At 45.0% G+C, this 19,628-nt stretch overlaps 1 protein-coding gene across 2 annotated transcripts in view; it reads left to right on the forward strand.

The window, feature by feature from the left end:
• The window catches only part of LOC125946782 (uncharacterized), a 130,259-nt gene that overhangs the window by 87,801 nt on the left and 22,830 nt on the right, over nt 1-19,628 (forward strand). For both annotated transcript variants that reach the window (XM_049670789.1, XM_049670779.1), the window contains exons 2-3: nt 16,020-16,117; nt 18,381-18,596. In XM_049670789.1, coding sequence (XP_049526746.1) covers nt 16,043-16,117; nt 18,381-18,596 — 291 coding nt within the window. In that variant the 5' untranslated portion in view covers nt 16,020-16,042. The remainder of the gene's footprint in view (nt 1-16,019; nt 16,118-18,380; nt 18,597-19,628) is intronic.

The raw sequence follows: 19,628 nt of genomic DNA on the forward strand, positions 1-19,628 counted from the left end.
GTGCGAGCGTCTTCCTGCTCATTCTTGATGAGAGTACGTTGACGAAACTGGCAGAACCGTAAAAAACTGCATAATAGCGAGAGGCCCAGAGCACCGGTGAGCCCTGAGCACTTCTTTCTCTTCCTCTCCTTCACCGGGCAGGCCCGTTATAATCGCTACGCTGCGAAACGAGGTGCAGAACATGGGTCTCTATGACGTAAAACTATTCCATTCTGATTTTATTCCAATCTTCTGTCGTTAAATTTACGTAACCACCGACGCAAGCACGGCCGGTGACCCACAACGTTGTTTTAACAGCCCAATCAAACGCTCTCCTGGTTTATAGGCGGTCATTTTTGTTTGCTTTCAAAGCGAATAGCATTGCCTACCGTAACATGTTTTCCTTATCTATTTGGCTGACAAGAGGCGAAGAGCGTGCAGAAGCGGTAAGGGTTTCGTTTGGGCCGAGCCGCCAAACTGACGCTGTGAAAGTAGATAACTTGGTGAGGAAAGTAATGCAGGCGTCTCCGATTGGTCCGCTTTACTTTGCTTAGATTGCGGTGGCTAGTCGGAAATTGTGGAGGCGTGCAAATTTTTCATGATGCGGAACGAAATCCAATCTTTACGCAGGTCCGAGGCGGGCAGCCATCTTCCATGTCTGCTATTTTTTTTCCGGAATGACCCCCCCCCCCCCCCCCCTTCCCCAATGGCAATCTGCGGCTGTTCCAAAAATATTGTCAGTTTTGTTCAGCATAATAAAGCATGTTTAGTGCGTACACGTCGCTTTGACGAGGTAAGTTTTCGCGGTTTTGCGACGTCGCGTGACAGATAGGCAAATTGAGCACGGACGGCAAAATTTTGACCAATATAGCGGAGGCGCTAATGGTGAAAACGCTTAGAATGGTAAATATTTTTTTTTCATTCGGCATAATCATGCATAATTAGTGCGTGTATGTCATTTTAAGAGAGAGAGTTCTCGCGGTTTCGTGACGTTGGGTGACATACAAGCCAAGTGGGCGTGGCCCGAAAAAAAATTTGACCAATCGGGGAGGACAAACGATAAAAATGAAATAGAAACAGTCTTGGAATAGCTTTCCGTTATAGCGCCTATGTATACCGTTACATGCGCGTTACCGCGAAGCCAAATGGCAGAAACCTTTTTCGAGGGGAGAAGAATGGGAACAGTCCCTTGCGCGTACTTTCACATAAAATAATATTGCACGCATCATCCTTGTCTTTGCATGACATTTCATTGAAGCGTTTCACGAAATCTTCGTTTAATGTTGATTCTAACAAACGCGTTGGAACTGCCGTATATATATATATATATATATATATATATATATATATATATATATATATATATATATATATATATATTCTCTCCCTTTCTGCGGTGCGCCTAAATACGCTTGATACGCTTGGTGTATCCTTCGCCCTATTAGCCAAACGCGTTCAGCGATGGGTCCGTGGCTGCGTAACTGCGCCATAATTTGGCGCGAGCATCGATTGTTAATTTAATTCGCTATACAGATACAGGCCCCGAGGTAATCCATATCGTAATACCTTGGAACGATATGGGAAGTAACGGGCCGGATTCACAAAGCTATGCCGGTTGGCCAATGCGCCACCGCAATAGCAAAATGTTATTAGCGCAGGCAGCGACCAATGCTGTAACAGTTCTTGTGGACGAAGACATTGATACTTGTGTCCTATAGGTGCGAGCGGCAGTGCTGCGCTCACTGTACCGCCAGTTGCAGCGAGTCATATGTATTAACTCACAGCAGCAGCAACGACGAGCGCAGCACTGCATGCAGTGAGCGAACTACAGGTACATGCATAAGGTACTGTCTCACGATCAGTATACCTTATGTACTATTAGCCACTCGTTGCCGTGATGGTAGCGCATACAGGCATTGCTTGATGCTCGCGTAAGTATGAATAAGCCACCTCATTCGATATTGCGTCACTTTCAATGTAATCAGTGGAATTACTCTGCTTCTATTTATTAAGGACACGTATGTTATGAGTACTCGGCAGCGATCCATCGAGGTCCATCGCGATCCCGAATCAATTTAGAAACTGGGAAAGCTAATGATCGCAAATGTATAGAGTTGAATTGAAAAGCTGCCGTATGCGACATAAAGAAAAGAGAGCTAGCTGTGAAGGAGCGGCGCCGCAGCCGCTGTTTTGTGCCTTCCGCACACGCTTATTCTGTCCACTACTTAAATGCATACTTGGTCGCAGATTACGGTGCGGTAGCAATCAGAAACGCTGTTTAAAGACCTATAGTTGCACGCATAACTTAAGCTTAACTTAACCCATAAGCACGCGCATCACAGTCAAATACGAACGTTCGAAATCGTAGCAGGCAGGAGGAGACCTCCTTCCGATAAAGAAGAGCATTAACTAAAGAACATAAAAGTAAATAACATTAAGAGTGTTTTTTCTTCACTCGGTTACCGTATAGCTCTCAGAAAAACGCCATTGGCGCACATATGAGCGCGCGTCAAGACGCGCCATTGTTTGCAACCTGTATAGTGGGTGGGTTATAGGAGGCAAGCGTGGCTTCCAAACGCTACCGCTCCAACTCCGTGAGCGTCCTTCGCAACGGGTTTTATGAGCTGAAATCATCGGCAAGACCCAGAGCGTAACTAATGACAAAAAAAAAAAAAAATCCCACTTAGTGCAGTGATATTTCCTTAACCCTCGAGAACATTTTGTTTCTATAAGGTTCAGAGAGGAGGGCGAACGTCAAAACTCGGCTTAAAGCTTTCAGTCAGAGCAAGTATTCCGCGCAGATGGCACAAGAAACTATCTTGCGGTCCTCCTTGTTTCGCAGCATGCGTGGGCATGGGGAATAATAGGCAACCATTGTATCCACTTCCTTACCACCTGCTTAAAGCGCTGCGCGTCCCACTCCGAGCATGACTTTCTTTTTCACGGTGGCTAGAAAAAAGAAGAGCAGCTTCTGTCCAAGCTCTAATGTTCTTTTTAAGTATATAAAACAGGTTACTCCCCAAAAAGTACCTCGCTTGAATAAAGCTTTCTCCGCACCTTACAGATGCATTATGTCGAAGAAAAAAAAAAAAGGAAAGGAGAGAAAGAGTGCATTTCTAGCCTATTCTTAAGCTATAGCTGGGATAGATAAGCACAAAAAATGATTCCTAGAAGCATCGTCGGCTCACCAAAATCGATTAGGAGAAACAATGGTGCAGATGCGCTTCTGGTAATACAATAAAAAGACGCCTACGACTCTCAGGTTCACCCTGGTCTCGCCGAGTTGCCATTCTCTCCCACAATGCTCCAACGTAAAGTTCGCAAAGTTACCATGGCCACTGCGCGGCGACGTCGTCTTCTGGGTGCAGTCGGTTGATTTCTTTCCCCAGCATAGCCAAGTGCGTCGAGGTGGAGAAGGGGCGGAGGCGAGGCGGCCAAAAGCGGGATGCGCATGAACCGAGCGGCTGCCTCATAAAGGAAAACCGCCACTGCACTCATTAGTTGGTCGTTCAAAGCAGGACTTGCTGTGGATTTCCTTCATTTTTTTCCTCCCCCTCTTCACCTCACCCCCCCAAAAGGGGGGAGGGGAGGGGGGGGAGTAAACAAAGCGACGTGGGCGCACTACTGGCAGGCGGGAAAACAGTATGTTCGCTGCAGTCGCCAATGGATAATTTACGCCAAGCGGCACAAAAGGCGGTGCTCATTGTGTCTCTGCAGTCGTTTTCGTGCGCCCGTGCAGAGCTGCATTAGCGGTAATCAATTGCTCATCGCTGGTTAACAAAAGAAGGCACCGGGTACTGGGCTCTCTAGCGAATGTCGAATAGTTCCTTCGTTCTTTCCTTCATTTCTTATACTTCGTTTTCTTTCTCAAGTTTTTAGCTTCCCAGCAGAAAGCGCACCTATGGCGATATCCTTAGCTTCACCCGTTTCGAAACAGGTACGCGGGCAGGAAGCCTGCGATTCTGCTTCGCGGGCTTCAAGCATAGTTCTAATGCAACGTCACTTCGCACTTTTGCTAGGAGGCAAAGTGCCCACCGTGGGTGGGCCGGCTTTCATCGGCTACCATCAAAGTCTCTCCGGCCATGAAGACATGGCACCATAGAGTAGCTGTCGTTCAGTGGAGGAAGGCTGCGCATCCAAGAAAATATCAGGGGCCGCCGGACGTAGTTCAGACCATAGAGCTTCACACTAAACGTACTATAGAGAAGACTGATACTGAAGTGTCTGCTTGCACTTGGGGTATGACGCTTCAGCCAGCAATTTTTCTCAACTTAGTCCTTATGACTTGTTGATGACCGCGATTTTCTAACCACTGTCGAGATTATGTTCTGAAACATGCATTTAAAAAATATTCATTGCTAGTTTGTTGTACTGGCTATTTTGTATTTGCTGAAGTAGTTGTTCCTCACTTTTTTTTCGATTTGCAATAATGTAACCTCCGTAGACAGTAATGCCTTCTTGGCGCTGTAGGCAATCCGAATAAATAAATAAACAAACAACCTTTCGTTGCTTATATTAAGCTTTCGAAAACTAATTTGTCATTGCGTAACTTTACTGTAACAGCGGTTAAAAACTCGAAACTGGTTTCACTATGTCCATCCGACCTTTTTGTGACGCCGTCGTCGTGATCGTGTCGTCGTCATCAGACCAGGAGAAGAAAACGGAAACTTCGCCCACCATCGCCGCTGCATTGCTCGCGATTCAGACGATCTAAGGCCCAGCAAACCAGCTTATGAAGCTTCAGCCACAAAATACTGCCAGCGAGCTCATCTCCATTCTGTGTGATCAAATAAGAATTCACGAAGTAATCACTGTATACATTTATGTAGTGGCCTCATAGGAATATTTAAAGCACACAGACATGCTTATAGAAGAGCGCATGAGACTCAACGGTTGTATTATTTCAACATATATTAGGTGTTACATACGAACGTCGTCAAAACGTGGGCATGGTAACGAAATAAGCGCTTGCGCGCTTAAAAAAAAAAAAATGCTGCTCACCCCGGCACCTGAGGTTTCAACGCGTGTGTCTACGGCAGTGCGCGCTTCGCAGCGGGACGTGCTTTAAATATACCGAAATATCGCGCAATATTCACGCTGACCAATTCGTGCCAGGTGTTACGCTCCACACAGACTCCGAGTTCAGTGGCGTCTGTGTATGCATTTCGGAGGCCTTACGGATGAGGACGACGTTGTGTGTCCCGCAAAAACGTTGTTCTTCAAAACATGGCGGTGTCAGCAACTGAGAGCCTGCATGTTGTCGCAGTAAATACGTTCAGAGCGCTAAAGGAATCACTGAAGCTTGCAGATTCTTCTTTTTTTCTTTTTTGTATGGCAATGATTACCCTCCTTTTGCTTTTAACTTCTACATTTAGCCACCTTTCTAAACAGGACAAGCAAAAAGGATTGTTCAGGACATAAAAATAATGGCGCAAGGTGAGTTTCAATACCAAAATTTATCCTACACTGAGAGACACGCAAGCTCAAAAGTCTGGAGGTTTACTTATGCGCGGGAAATTATATGACGAAATCAATTAGCTGTAAACGTAAAACACGTAACTGCGGATTAAAAAAAAAGGCGCTGCGACAATAGCGCGCAGCACAAGCGCAAAGTAGAATAAACGAATTCGAAACGTACGTTTGCAGCCGCCAAGTTTCTTTGAGTAATCTCCCAATTCAACTCTGTCTTTTAGACAGACATAGGCAGACAGTTAGGCAGACATCAGCTTCTTTACTTATATACGACGAATTTAAATACCGACGTTTCACATTCTTGATTCGCTACAAAAGTTGCCACCATGCGCCATAATGATGGCCATCTCCATCACTGCTTCGATTAAAGATAGTTTAGCACCTCCTAGCAGATATTATTCCCATAAATATCTTATCCTATTCTTGTTATCTAGTAGCCGATGAAATGCGGTTCTTAGAAACGCTTATTTTCTTTCGACGCTTTTATTATTCCAGGCACTCATGTTATGTAAGCAAAAAAATTGGAAGACGCTTAAGCTTCGCATTTAAGAGTGGAAGACGATAGCGTTATCGGGCCCCGTTCGCATCGCATTTTTCTTTATGCGTAGGCTTCACTGCAACAAAGAACGTGGGAAAGCCCGCTTACAAAGACCAAGCTTACACCGATCCCCTTAAAGTCGGCTTCACTTTTGACCAGAAATGCATTGCTGGGAAGACGTTTTTCCAGGGGCAATATAAGTCGCACTATATTAAAATTTGAAGGCCCTAGGACATTTTTTTTCTTATTTTATTAATTGTTTGCTATTGCCCCGACGCGCGCGCGTGTCCCAATTGGACCTGCCGAGGATGCGAGCGCCATCTGAATAGGATTTTCGCAAGTAACCTACCCGGTTACCGATGATGGTATAAATACTGGAAAAGGAGTTTGTGTTTGAGTTTCCTCATAACAGAATTATGTTTTCTCGTACATTTGAATTACAATCTGACGCCACCATGTCTGTAGGTTGTGGTTAAGTCGTACTTTACCATTTTTCTGACGGATTTCACTGTGAGAAATTAAATTTTTGTTCACTAACACCTTGCGCCACGCGGAGGGCCTGCGCTGTCCGGGTAGTTCGGGATGATTTCTCCGCCACAGACGCCGGCGCTTACGCCGACACCGACGCCGACACCGGTTTTTCTGCGACACGGGGCCCTTAACGCTTTCGCGTTAAAATACGCGCAGATGCGAGGTGCGAAATCGGTCGTATTTCAGCGCAATCCAATTTCGGGTCTCGTTTGGGTCCAGTTTATCCAGTCAGAACTCGATTCTTTTTATACGAAACAACGCAAATCTATCGCTATTTCTGTGACGGTGATTTCACGACGACTTTAGCGAGATTTTATGCCCGCCGTGTTCTGCACGTCGCCCGTTGGGTGATGAACGTAGACCAGACTATGCGCATAAGTGTTGTCTATTTCGCTGTTGCGCGCTATATTCGCCTTTCTGAAAAAAACAAAAACAAAAAAAAAACACGAAAATTGTAGACCGAGAAACTGACTCGCCGCAAAGTTCATTGAGTACCACAGAAATAAAGAGACTGGCGGGTAATTGTCAGATATATTGGTATGTCATATTATAGGGAGTATTCACGTGACGTCACCGCACGCCATTTTGTTGTCGTATTTACCGCTTCTACTGTGCTGCTGGAGATAAGGATATCGAGATAAAGCGCAGTTTTTTCACCGTGCCAACTGTAACAACAACGTGGCGGCCTCGATGACGCAAGTGCGTACCCACTATTCAGTGGTCGCAAGATTCCAAGAAGTTATTCTGTGCTTCGGAAGGGTAGAAGTCATCCCCTCACGAGTGCTTGAGGGCGTTCACTACAGCATCAAACATCGCATAATGTTAAAGGCTAAACATTCGACCGCTTGTGCACACACTACACGCAGCACCCGACAGAAGCCACGAAGGCAGTCAACGGTCACTTGGCGAAAAACAAGAAGGAACAGCCCTGTTAGTATTTGCAAAAATGATCTGCGAAGCACCGATTGTTCCGATGAAAATCTGGACGTTTTGGATAAATAGATATGTAAGGCTTGTACGGTTTGGAGCCAGCGCACATTGTTCGTTTACTTTTCTTCCGGCGTTGTGCTGACCAAATGCGCTTGCCTCAGGGGGGGCCCGCCTCACAGTATTGCAGCACGGAGATACAGCAGTGGGGTAACGATAGAGCTGGCCAATCGCGATACTGAGGCCTCACATCAGATGTTGACAGTGATCTAAGCAGAGACCAATGAAGAACAAAATAAATGTCGCTTTCGCAGGTTGCCTGATCACAACTAAACGAGGTAGGTGTTGTTGTTCTCCTTCCATAGACGAGATGAGGACGCCTCGTATATGCTGCCGCCGCTGCCTAGGTCCGTGGTATAGTCGCTCTGCATGGCCTGCTACCAAGCAAATTTTGTATCGCCCTTTGCTGTAGGTTGGTGTTTGGGCTATGCTCTGCCCAACGGACATTCGTGGCAGTTACAGACATGAAAAAAAAAAACGAAAATAAAGCTTTGCGGAAGCAAAAACCAGTACTTACTCCAGAATTATTTATCTGCATTATTCAGATGTATATCTGTCTGCAAGGTGACATCCTGGGAAAAACATTAAAAAAAAAAACACGCAATTGAAAATTCAGCGCAGTGGGAAACCACCGTTTTGCAAAAGCAATGCATTCATACTTGTTCGTTTTACCTCGGTGGAAACTAAAACGATACGAAAACGTTGTTGCACATACAAAAAATCGTATGAGCGGAGCTCGCAAGCTCTCGCTTTGTATCGCCCCTAAAGAAATCAAGACGCGTTAAAAGCGCTTCTTCACAATGTTGAAAGTAAAATATCTGGTCGTTGAACGGCTTCACCTTTGACTAATATTACATACAATATATACATCAATACCCGCCGTGGTTGCTAAAGTGGCTATGGTGTTGGGCTGCTGAGCACGAGGTCGCGGGATCGAATCCCGGCCACGGCGGCCGCATTTCGATGGGGGCGAAATGCGAAAACAGCCGTGTACTTAGATTTAGGTGCACGTTAAAGAACCCCAGGTGGTCCAAATTTCCGGAGTCTCCCACTACGGCGTGCCTCATAATCAGATTGTGGTTTTGGCACGTAAAACTCCATATTTTTTTTAATATATACGTCAATGTCACAGTGTAGTACCAAGGCTGCTTCGTTGTGTAAGCACATTTGCCTCATTCAGGTCGGCATGCACGAAATAAACTTGAAAAGCAATATTATTCACTCCCGGTAGAATTTACAGGGCCACTATGACTGTGTTCGGGCTATGCTCCGCCCAACGGACATTCGTGGCAGTTACAGACGCTACGCCAAGCGGCATGAATTTCCACCGCTGTCGTTATGTGCGTTAAGAGGTACCAGTGTACCACCTGTTTTGCTTTAGTACAAATACATATATATATATATATATATATATATATATATATATATATATTGTGAGCGCATTTTGTGCATATCGTCGTCGTCATCTGTACATACGACTCATCATCATCTTTTGTCTCGTGCGGTGCTTCGTCAGGTGACGTCGAGTTTACTCGCGTCTATCGTGGACCGAATGAAGTTCACTCACTCACTCACTCACTCACTCACTCACTCACTCACTCACTCACTCACTCACTCACTCACTCTGCCTCGGGCGGCTGCTCGGAAATAAAGACATCGCATCGGTCGTCGTCTCACTGTCGTCTCACAATATATATATATATATATATATATATATATTTAATCGCCTGTGACAGATAGTGGCATTTTGCCTTTTCAGGCTTTCTTCTGGAATTAAGAGGAGGATATTTTCTACATGAGTAATCGCGATGTTCAGATAGCGAACGAAGACGGCCCACTAATTAACTTTTTAGTTCGTCACTTCAGAGCACATGTAACAAATGCGAAATTAATTGAATCTAAGCATTATTGAAGTCATGTCTGTTTAGCAGAAATCATACGACTAGTACCACATTTAGGATACCCGTTCCTAAAATCTGCGAAAAGATGCATTAGTCGTTCCAGTTAAGATCGTCCAGAACTGCTAGAGGGACGCTTTCGGGAAACTGTTAACGGAAACGCCAGCGTATTTCGAGGTACATTTTAGGAACGGATATCCTGAAAGTGCATGGTGCTAGTCTTAGAATTTCTGCTAAGCAGAGAGAGCGAATAAACTTTTATTTGGAAAACAAGTCGGAAATTCTTCCTCAATGAGTGGGGCCCTCAGTCCAGGGCTCCATTGCCATGCGCGACTTCGCGAGCCCGCTGGATCAGCCGTTGCTGTTCCTGCCGGCTTGTGCTGAGCAGCGCAGACTCCCAAGAGGAAAGGGTAGGGTTGGGTATGGGAGGAACACCCGAAGGGTTAGGGCATTCCCATGTAGAATGGTACACAGTGGGTTTGGCCCCACAGTAGGGACAGTAGGAAGGGTGTAGAGTGGGATAGACATCGCTTCACTAATGCTCGGCTTCAATTTCATAACTGCAAATTTCACAATTGCAACGCATGCCATAAACTCAATTAAATGTTAATTAATGAACCTTTTTAATACGCTATCTGGACACTGCAGTTAGTTGTGCAAGTAATGTCTGCCTCTTCAGGCAATGTACCTGAACAGACCAAATTGCGCTATATGCTCCATGCGATTTTTGTTTTCGATGTCGTCTGTTCGAATTAAAAAAAAAAAACGAGATCTATCACCATCATCCATGAGTGAAAATGCTACTAAAATCGGTCATCTTTCTAGCGTCGTATCAGTACATGGCTTGGAACAACTTATGAGCGTGATTAGATCCGCCTCCACGAAGGATACTCAGTCATGAAAGAACAGTCATCTCTAGAAACTAAAGGCGCTCCCAAAGCCATGTGCTGCCTTAATGTGATCGAAACCAGACGCACAGTGCACTTGGTTCACTTTTCTATTGGTTCTATTCATCTCACAGCGGCAGAAAAAGACCGCTTTCATCAGCGGTGACACGTACCAAAGGTTAATATATATATATATATATATGAAAAAGCGAATGCCAGCGCTCTGGTACCGCCGTACACGCCTACGCCCACGCTACGATCCCACGCCGTTGATATCAATAAACATTACCAAGGCTAAAATTGTTGGGTTTCGGTACGTGGAGACGTGAGTAGCAATCATACTTTGACGTTCGTTCGTCCTGGCGCGAAGTAAAAAATGCAAATGCAGATAGCAGGATGCTTGGCAGGTTTTCTGGGGGCCACAGCCGTTTTGTTCGAGGCCAACGTCCGCGTGTGCCCGATACAAGAACCCGTGAAAGCAGGGAGGGCGGCCGGCTCCCCGAGAAAGTAGAAACTCGTTCTGCTGTGGGCGCTGCAGTTTGGCCACATTATTTGAAATAAAGTTGATTCCCTCACAATTTCCTTTTAAATAAGTTGCAGATTGCTGCGTACTGCCGACAATGTAGAAAATAACGAAAAAAGAATGCTTTCAGGCATTTGTTAGGAAGAACAAAAGGATCACTAGTGTGCCTTGGAGCCGAATGAGACCTTTCCTGCAGGAGCACTGGCGATCTTTAGAGCAACGATCGACTAAAAGCAGAACGGTGCGTGTAAGCGGCCCTTGCAATCCGTAATCGCGCGAGTGAAAAGACTTTTGATGATGTCCTTGGAAAACAGCACATTACCTCTAAGAAGCTTCAGCTTTAGCCAGAGCTTCCTGTAGGTTAGCACTTACCATCTGGCAGACGTCCTGCAGATTTTACGATGGCCTATGTCAGCTGCTTTTTTCCCCAGCTCAACCTACTTGTTCACACACACTGAGGAAAATAACTATATTGATTTTATGGGAATGGTTTTACGTGTACCGCACGGAATGTAGTACGAGACCGAGACCAGACGTTAAGGCCAGTCTGCACAGCAGCCCACTAAAAATAACTACGGGGAAAAGTAATGGGGTCTGCCTCTGTGCCATGGTGTCACTGCGGCGAACAGCATTTCTGACCAATGCTGCGCCACTTCTCTTCAGGGTGTGTTGTGCAGATCACTGCGTTCATGCAGTGATCATGCAGATCACTGCGACAGAAAACAAACTCTGCCCGCACACGGCCGCATTAACAAATTCAAACCCTCACATCAACTGAAATTTAGAATAAATGCTTTCAGATTAGTCATTCATTAATAGATATCTGCATTACACGCGCCCCCTACCGGCTGCATTTATCTCCCTACGAAGCAGAACAAATGGTGAAATTATGTAAGAGTGAGCATGTAATGAGGTGCTTCCTCGCATAAGAATGGAGGACCTGCTGCGTGAACAAAGGCCAACGCCAAGTCAGATGCTAATTATAGGCGCGCGACATTCCACCAACCCCAGCTCACTCCCGATGTTCGAAGAAACAGGCGCCGTCGGTGAGACACTCGGTCGGTGCCCTGCGGTGCTGCTCGTTGGCGTTGACGCAACCCGGCGCCTTGATGTAGCAACTCGCCGCCGCGCTAAAGTTCCACGTGCGTTCTTGCTGCTACCTTTCGAGATCACGCGGGAACGTCCCTAGATACTGAGTAGAAACTAAAGAGCGTATAGCTTGCTCAGGCATTCCTCGCGCCATCCACTATTAGTAAGGTGTAAGTTGAAACAAGAAATACTTTCGAAACTACACTTGATGAGCTACATTGACAAACGCCTTTCTATAGTTTACAGAAACAGCGTTGCTTTATGGTCACAGTGACGATTGAAATGCAGTCATGCGTTAAAAAAGTAATGTAATGGTTTACTGATACAACTGTATTGTAATAGCCACAGTGCAACTCGTTATGCCAAATTGCTGCCGCATAGTAACTCGTTAATTAAATAGAAACCACACGCGGCCTTCCTCACTACCGCACCTTCTTCTTTTTTTTTTTCTCCCGTTTTTTTCTTTCGCGGGGCCGCAAGTTTTGTCATGTCGTTTCATGAATGAAACAAATAGCGCGATACGCTAAATTGACTCTGTAATTATATTTGACAGCTAATACACAGTCTGAATCAGCTGTATAGTAAAACAAGCCGAGCGGCATGCAGGCTGATGACATAGATGACCGCGTGCCACGCGAAAGCGAAGACGGCACAAGTACACGAGAGAGAGAGAGAGACAGAGATAATTTATTCGATAGAAGTAGAGCACACAAGGCAGACCGGTTGGCCTGTCTTGCGTGTTCTAATATGCTACTCTGCACAGCGACAAAGGGTAGAGGGGGACAAAAGAAGAAATGGGGGTGATAAGGACAGGGATGCATAAAACTTCATTTACTCTATCATCTGCTACCTTCTCTCTCTGTCTGTTTATTCCCCTACCGGTATCCCCTAATCCCTGACCGCCGTTCAGGTGTCAGCAGTCAAAGCGAGGCAGTTACAGTGCGGTCAGCAGTAGTCCCCCCCCCCCCCCCCCCCCTTATTTTCCTTTATTCATTTTATTTATTTGCTAATTAAACAACTAATTATTACTACTACATAAAGCTATAGATGCAAAATCCCGAAGCGCTTAGAATGGCGCCGGGACACTTTTATGCTATGTAGATCTTCCGAAACGTCCCTCGATACCTGTTCGTGTTGGACATTTTAACTGAGATTCCTGACGCCCAAGGGAAGCTCCACAAAACCCATCAGGTTACAATTGCGCCAAAAAAAAAAAAACGTCCTGTTAGTGACATGACACTGATTCGTGGGCGCAGGACGCGCAGAAATACTAGCTTTGTAAGCTGTTACTGAAGAAATGCAATAAACGGCTCCAGCACGGCAAACACCTGTATGGCGGGCTTTGCATCCGGCGTCTTGCCCATCCACCCATTTATTAAGGCAAAGGCCTTATATGCGTCATCGTTCAGTCGACCTTCAAAGTCCTTGAGCGAAAACGCGTCGACTACACGAAAGGTACAAAAAATTCACCAGCCCTTCCCCTGTCGAGAACATGGGGGTAAGCGAAGCTTGTCGTCTGTGTATCTGACCTTCGTCAAGGTAACGTAAAGTTCACGACATGTCACGGTAATGAAACATAAACGTTTGTTAAATGTATGCATCGAGGGAAGGAAACGTACAACGCAACAGAAGGAAAAGTTGCACGAAAGGGAAACAAAAGTAGAAGGAAAGGGAACGAAAAGTACCACGAAAGAGAACGAAAAGTAGTAGGAAAGGGAAGGGAAAGTAGTAGGTCAAGTACACAAACGACAACCTTTGCTTACCCCTATTTTCTCGACAGGGGAACGGTTGGCGATTTTCTTTCTTTCTCTCTCTTTCTTTCACTCTCTCTTTCTCTCTTTTTTTACCTTTCTCTCTCTCTTTCTTTCTATCTTTCTTCCTCTCTCTCTCTCTCTTTTGATCTCTTTCTTTCTCTCATGCTTTCTTTCTCTCCTTCTCTATCTCTTTCTCTCTTTTTTGTCCCTGGTATGTGCCATTGAGCTTGGACCCTTTCTGCACTATCGCCAGGATCGGCCCACTTTTCAGCGTGACACCACCACCACCACCACCAACGCCAAAACTTGTGAGCCTATAAAGCTTCGCTTAAAACTATCATGATGTCCCCGTATGCGCTCATACCCCCGTAAGCAAGCAAGATGGATGATAACCCGCCGTGGTTGCTCAGTGGCTATGGTGTTGGGCTACTGAGCACGAGGTCGCGGGATCGAATCCCGACCACGGCGGCCGCATTTCGATGAGGGCGAAATGCGGAAAACACCCGTGTACTTCGATTTAGGCGCACGTTGAAGAACCCCAGGTGGTCCAAATTTCCGGAGTCCCCCACTACGGCGTGCCTCATAATCACATCGTGGTTTTGGCACGTAAATCCCCATAATTTAATTAATTAAGCGGGTCAAAGCATGACTGGGCATGAGTAGACGGCAAAGTGAATTAAGATTAATCAAAGCGAATTATGAAGCATGACAAGTGAATTAAAAGGAATCAAAGCGAATTCAGAGGGATGACAAAGCGATTCTAGTGGATGACTCAGCGAATTAAAGTGACTAATTAAGCTTGCTAATTAATGCACCGGCACTTGGGCTTTCACCCTTAAGTCGTCTTAGGGTTAACATGAGAGTTATTTAGTTATTTCTTTTGTAGTGGGAAATATGCATGTAGTATATATCTTCGTGGGTGGTTTCGTCAGGCATGGTCGCAGCAGTGGGTAGCGTCCGGCTTCGGAGTTCCAGTTTTCGAGGTTACCCAGCACTTCCACCAAATGAAAGGAGAATTTATTAAAGTTCGTCCGAGGGATCGCAACTGGCTCTGTATGAACAGTCCTAGCTTTCGGCATCAGCAGCTCGAGCTCGGGTCTCGCACCGAAGCGACGGCAGTGCCCACAGCGGTACATGCATATTCCCCACTACACTTTATTTATTTATTTTACTGCTGGTGTTCGTTATTCTTTCATCACACGGCTCATACTGACTATGCGTATATGAGAGTTGGCCAGAAATCGGGTGCAATAAAGAAAAAAAAAAAGAAAAAGAGAGAGAACAATAACAAAATTATAACAGAAAAAAAGCTAAATTCTAGCACTGACGAAAAGTCAGTGTCATGACAAAAGCTACATTACGTATGACAGATTTATAAAAAAAAATTCTGGAAAAAATAAAGGAAGTCGAGAGCATGAATTGAAACAACTGAATGAGTGTACGAAGTTGAGCTAGTTGGTTCGAGTTCAACATTGTGATAACAGGGCAACAGACAGGAGGGAGCAACGTGGACGACACAAGCTCTGCCAGCTGAATCGACAAGCATGAAAAATAAAACAAGTGATTTAACACGGCAATCAGTTAGAATCAATAAGAAAATCCTGGGTGGTGGAGCGCACAACCCTGTCCCTGAGCCCGAGAGTCGAGGCTCCATAAGAAAGGATAACAGTAACTGTAGAGTCTAGATCAAGTCTTCAAAGCAGAATTTCCAAACCACATTTTCTTAAAGCTTCTCTCTATTTTTATACCCCTACCTTTCAATCCGTTCAGCTTCTACTGTCAGCGCTGGGTATCCAACTAGACCTTAACCACGGTTATAGCTTCGTGCCAAATTTCCCTCTCATTTTTTCCCCTTCTCTTTGAGTCATACCTTGAAGCTATCGTAGGTTCTCGTGCTCACCACGCCCGTTGAAAGGTCTTCGGGTGTGCTACCACGAGAGCCTTTTGCGACATCAACACTATGCCACTTCTCGCATGCCACGAATAACCTTGCGTTAGTCATGAGAAAACACTGCATTTTCATGAAGTCAGATATAGTCAACCATTTTTTTTACGTGCCGGCACTTTAAATAAAGTTTATTTCTTCTTCTTACGCAAGCGAAGACAAATAATGTCACCAAAGACGGTAACTATAAAGCACATTCATTAGGTAATCTAAAACATTTAAATGTACGACAAGAAATTATTGAATGTGCCTCTTCAGTGGCACATGGCGTTTCTCTGGACACATTCCGACGGGAGGCAGAAGAGTTATGCGGATTCTCAGTCAATTCTCTTTCTTCTTCTAACTTATTTTTTAATAGACAGATCTTAATAGACAGCAGCAATCACAAATTGTGAAGATGTTCTAATTTCTTGCAGGATCTAAGTGCGCAAGGCCGATCATGTCTGCAACTGGGCTGCTCCTCTTCGGCGTCCTCGTCTTTTCAGTCTGCCTGACTACAGCACAAGAAAAGCCGGTGAGTTGTGACGACAAAAGTCGCCAGCTTCAGCATTTAAGCCATAATTGCAGGAGCGTCAAGCGGGAAGTAAAGTGCGGGAAGTAAAGTTTCACCAGGGCTCCATCAGGGCTTCTATTTAAGATAGCAAGTTCTAATGAAGCCTACCTTTCCGTCTGCCGGCAGTTAAACAACAACAATGATTATCTGTCCCCTGTCATTTCTGTAAGGTATACGGCCAACTTAGCGGTCAGGTGAAGAGGTTCGAAGCATTTTCCCCCAAGCTTCTCCGTTTTTCCTGTTGGTGGAAACAGAAGTATAAATATTAAATACGTACACTAACCTCCTTGTTAAGAAATGCATCTTAAACTGAAGTCCATGCTCGACTTGATCGAAATGCTGCCTGTCGTGAACGCACCGAGGGAAGCGTAATGAGCATCTTGGGCACGTTCACGCCAGGCGTCATTAGAGAGGTTTAGATTAGGGGACGCGAGCGGCTTGTGTACGCAAGAACTAGGGGCTACAGTACTGCGCATGCGCCGACACCTATGTCTGCGTATGTGCATGCGCAGTACCGTGGCCCCTAGTTCTTGCAATGCGTGCGCAAGCCGCTTGCGTCCCCTTATCTAAAACTTTCTAATTAGGTCAAGTCAAGTATGGGCTTCAATTTAAGATGCATTTGTGAGTACGGGAGTTAGCTCTAGAACTGAGAGACGTCAGTTCCTTTCAACACATTTATACCGATGTTACGTCGATGTGCGAGCGTAGCTCTTGCTGTAAGTTTCCATGTGCCGTGTATATAGCGTGAATGTGCCGTGTAAGCTTCAGCGTGCAAGCCTTCATGCAAGCAAGAATGTGTCTGGAGGCCTTCAAACGGCAGTACATTTATTTTTTGTTATTTACCAAATACTGGAGGCCCTTTAGCGGGCCCAAGCAGGAGGGGCATAAGAATACAATACTGCACAATGAGAATGGCATCGCAATGACAGCAAAAAAAAAACAAGAAAAAAAGAAAAAGAAAAAAAAAACATGAGCACTTATTTACAGTGGGGCATGTTAGAGCAGTAACAGGAGAAAACTTATACAAATGCAAAACATGACTATGGATAAGAAACAATCAATTTGTCAATAGAGTCAATGGAAATAATCGCATCAGAAGGCAGCCTGTTCCATTCTTCAATTGTGCGTGGATAGAAAGAATACTTAAAGGCGTTTATTCTGGCGTGGTATGGAGTTAGGGACTGATCATGATGATACCTTGTATGACGGGTAGTGAGGGGCGTAAGATACGGATAAGGACTCTAGAAAGTTTATTGTTCTTTAGTAGAAATAGAAATTTTAGTCTTTGGATTTTCCTTCGTGCTTGAAGTGGTGGAATGGCATGTTCTTTCATTAAAGCGGAGGGAGAGTGGGTAGTGCGGTATTTGGAAAAAACGAAGCGTACGGCTTTTCGTTGGATTGATTCCAGTGCCTCAATATTCTGTTTAGTGTGGGGGTCCCAAACTGAACAAGCATACTCTAGTTTTGGTCTGATGAGGCTATAGTATGCTAAATGTTTTACCCTGGAAGGAGTGTTTCTTAGTTTATGCCGGAGAAGCCCAAGTTTTCGGTAGGAGGACGAGCAGACATTCGCAATATGATTGTTCCAGCTTAAGCTGTTTGTTATGGTAACACCAAGGTATTTATATTCATTAACCTCTATTAGGGGATGCGATGGAAGGGTGTACGCAAAATGAATGCACAAGTTTTTTGTTAGTAATCTTCATAAAAACAGTTTTTTCGGCGTTAAGTTGCATATCCCAATTACTGCACCACGTGTCAATTTTCTGGAGGCTAGAGTTAAGCAGAACTAGCGGCATACAACATAAAACACACATCTTATCGCACATCAACATTTGGAATGTACATGCAGAAAAAAAAAAGTACATTATGCCATCGACACGCCTAAGATGCAATTATTTAACATTACGATGTTCCACAAAACTCTAAAAATACATAGTGCAAATGCATGTGACACACAGTAAGGAATGTGGAAAAAAAGAACGAAATTTAAGATCAACTTATTCCTATTTACAGTATACGCTCCAACTTGTTTCCGGGCGAAGGTCCTTGTAATACTTTCTTTCTGGAATTTATTTAAAAGTGAAGGTAACGTGTATGTTAGCGACTGTGTTTCTTTTATTCGCGTTTCTTTTACAAACGTTTCTTATGTGCTCTGACCATGCCACAGTAAAGGCGTCAGTAGGGTGCCTCACCATGTGCCGTGTGTTCATCTATCCGCCAGGACGACGTGAGCGAAGAGCGCTTCGCGCCGGAGCAGAAACGGCCCTTCTGCAACGCCTTCACTGGTTGCGGAGGAAAGAGGTCCCAGTACAGGACGCACAACCTGATATCCCTGCTGCGGCAGAGGATACTGGCTGAAGCGACTAGGAGTCACCAACGCCACCGGAGCCACTTTCCAGAGGACGCAGGCAGCCGCAGTGCTTTTGATGCTGGCGATGTGAGTGTGCACGTGTGGGCCTTGGGCGTTTGCGCTGCAAATTGACACACACTGGGCGCTAAAGCACGTAGGTAAGGCGCGAAGGTAACGCACGTATAGGCGCTAACGCAGGTAGGTAGGTAAGGTGAGCCCTTCCTTTAATTTGTTTTCTCATGTATTACCCAGTCACCAAGGGCTTAAACAATAGTAAGACAACCCACAACACTCGTGGCTATAGCTAGGGGTGCTTGAGCAGCGGTTTTAGAAACTAGACCTAACGAGGAATCGAATACAAACTGGCGTCGAAACGCATACCAATTAGCCACTTTACAAACAGTGTTACGGTATGCTGCGTATAGCTTTGTATTTTGTGGAAAAACTAAGAAATTGAAGCACATCATATCAACGTAATGCCGCACTTTGTTGCGTAGCTCAATGGTAAGAGCATCGCACACGTAATGCGAAGACGTGGGATCGTTTCCCACCTGCGGACAGCTGTTTTTTTCAACCATTTTCATTTCCATTTTTTTATCATTTCTTCAATTCAATTAGTGAGTACAAGTAATTTCCCCTATGTTGTCCTTGGTGTCATTGTTTGTTGGCGTCTTATGATATGATTAATAAAAATCGGGCCCCTCGGTTCCCTTTCTTCTCGTACATTATCAACTATCAGCAAGAAACGATGGGCTCAGCCGCAGCGGGTGACGCTACTCAAGTGATTTTCAGTTATTTAAAGCTCAAGTGCGGAGCAATAAACCATTCAGTATTCTTATCGCTGCTGTGTTGCGTCACTTCAAGCGCAAAATAATTATTGTGTGATAGATAGGGTGTTAAATATTGCACGATTGGACGTTTCCTAGAGTGCTCTACAGCTTTCCCAAAACTTAAGACCTGCGAAATTGGCTCATTAGTCTTGATTAATTGGGCAGTTAGAACTCAAATACGAATCCCCTGATTCCAACTACATTTTGATTTCTTTAGCTAAATTAATGTGAACAACAGTCTTAAGCCCCGACTCCTCGACCTGCCTAAGACACTCTCACGTGATCGTGA

Source organism: Dermacentor silvarum, chromosome 1 (genome assembly GCF_013339745.2).
Source record: "Dermacentor silvarum isolate Dsil-2018 chromosome 1, BIME_Dsil_1.4, whole genome shotgun sequence".
NCBI classification, from domain to species: domain Eukaryota; kingdom Metazoa; phylum Arthropoda; class Arachnida; order Ixodida; family Ixodidae; genus Dermacentor; species Dermacentor silvarum.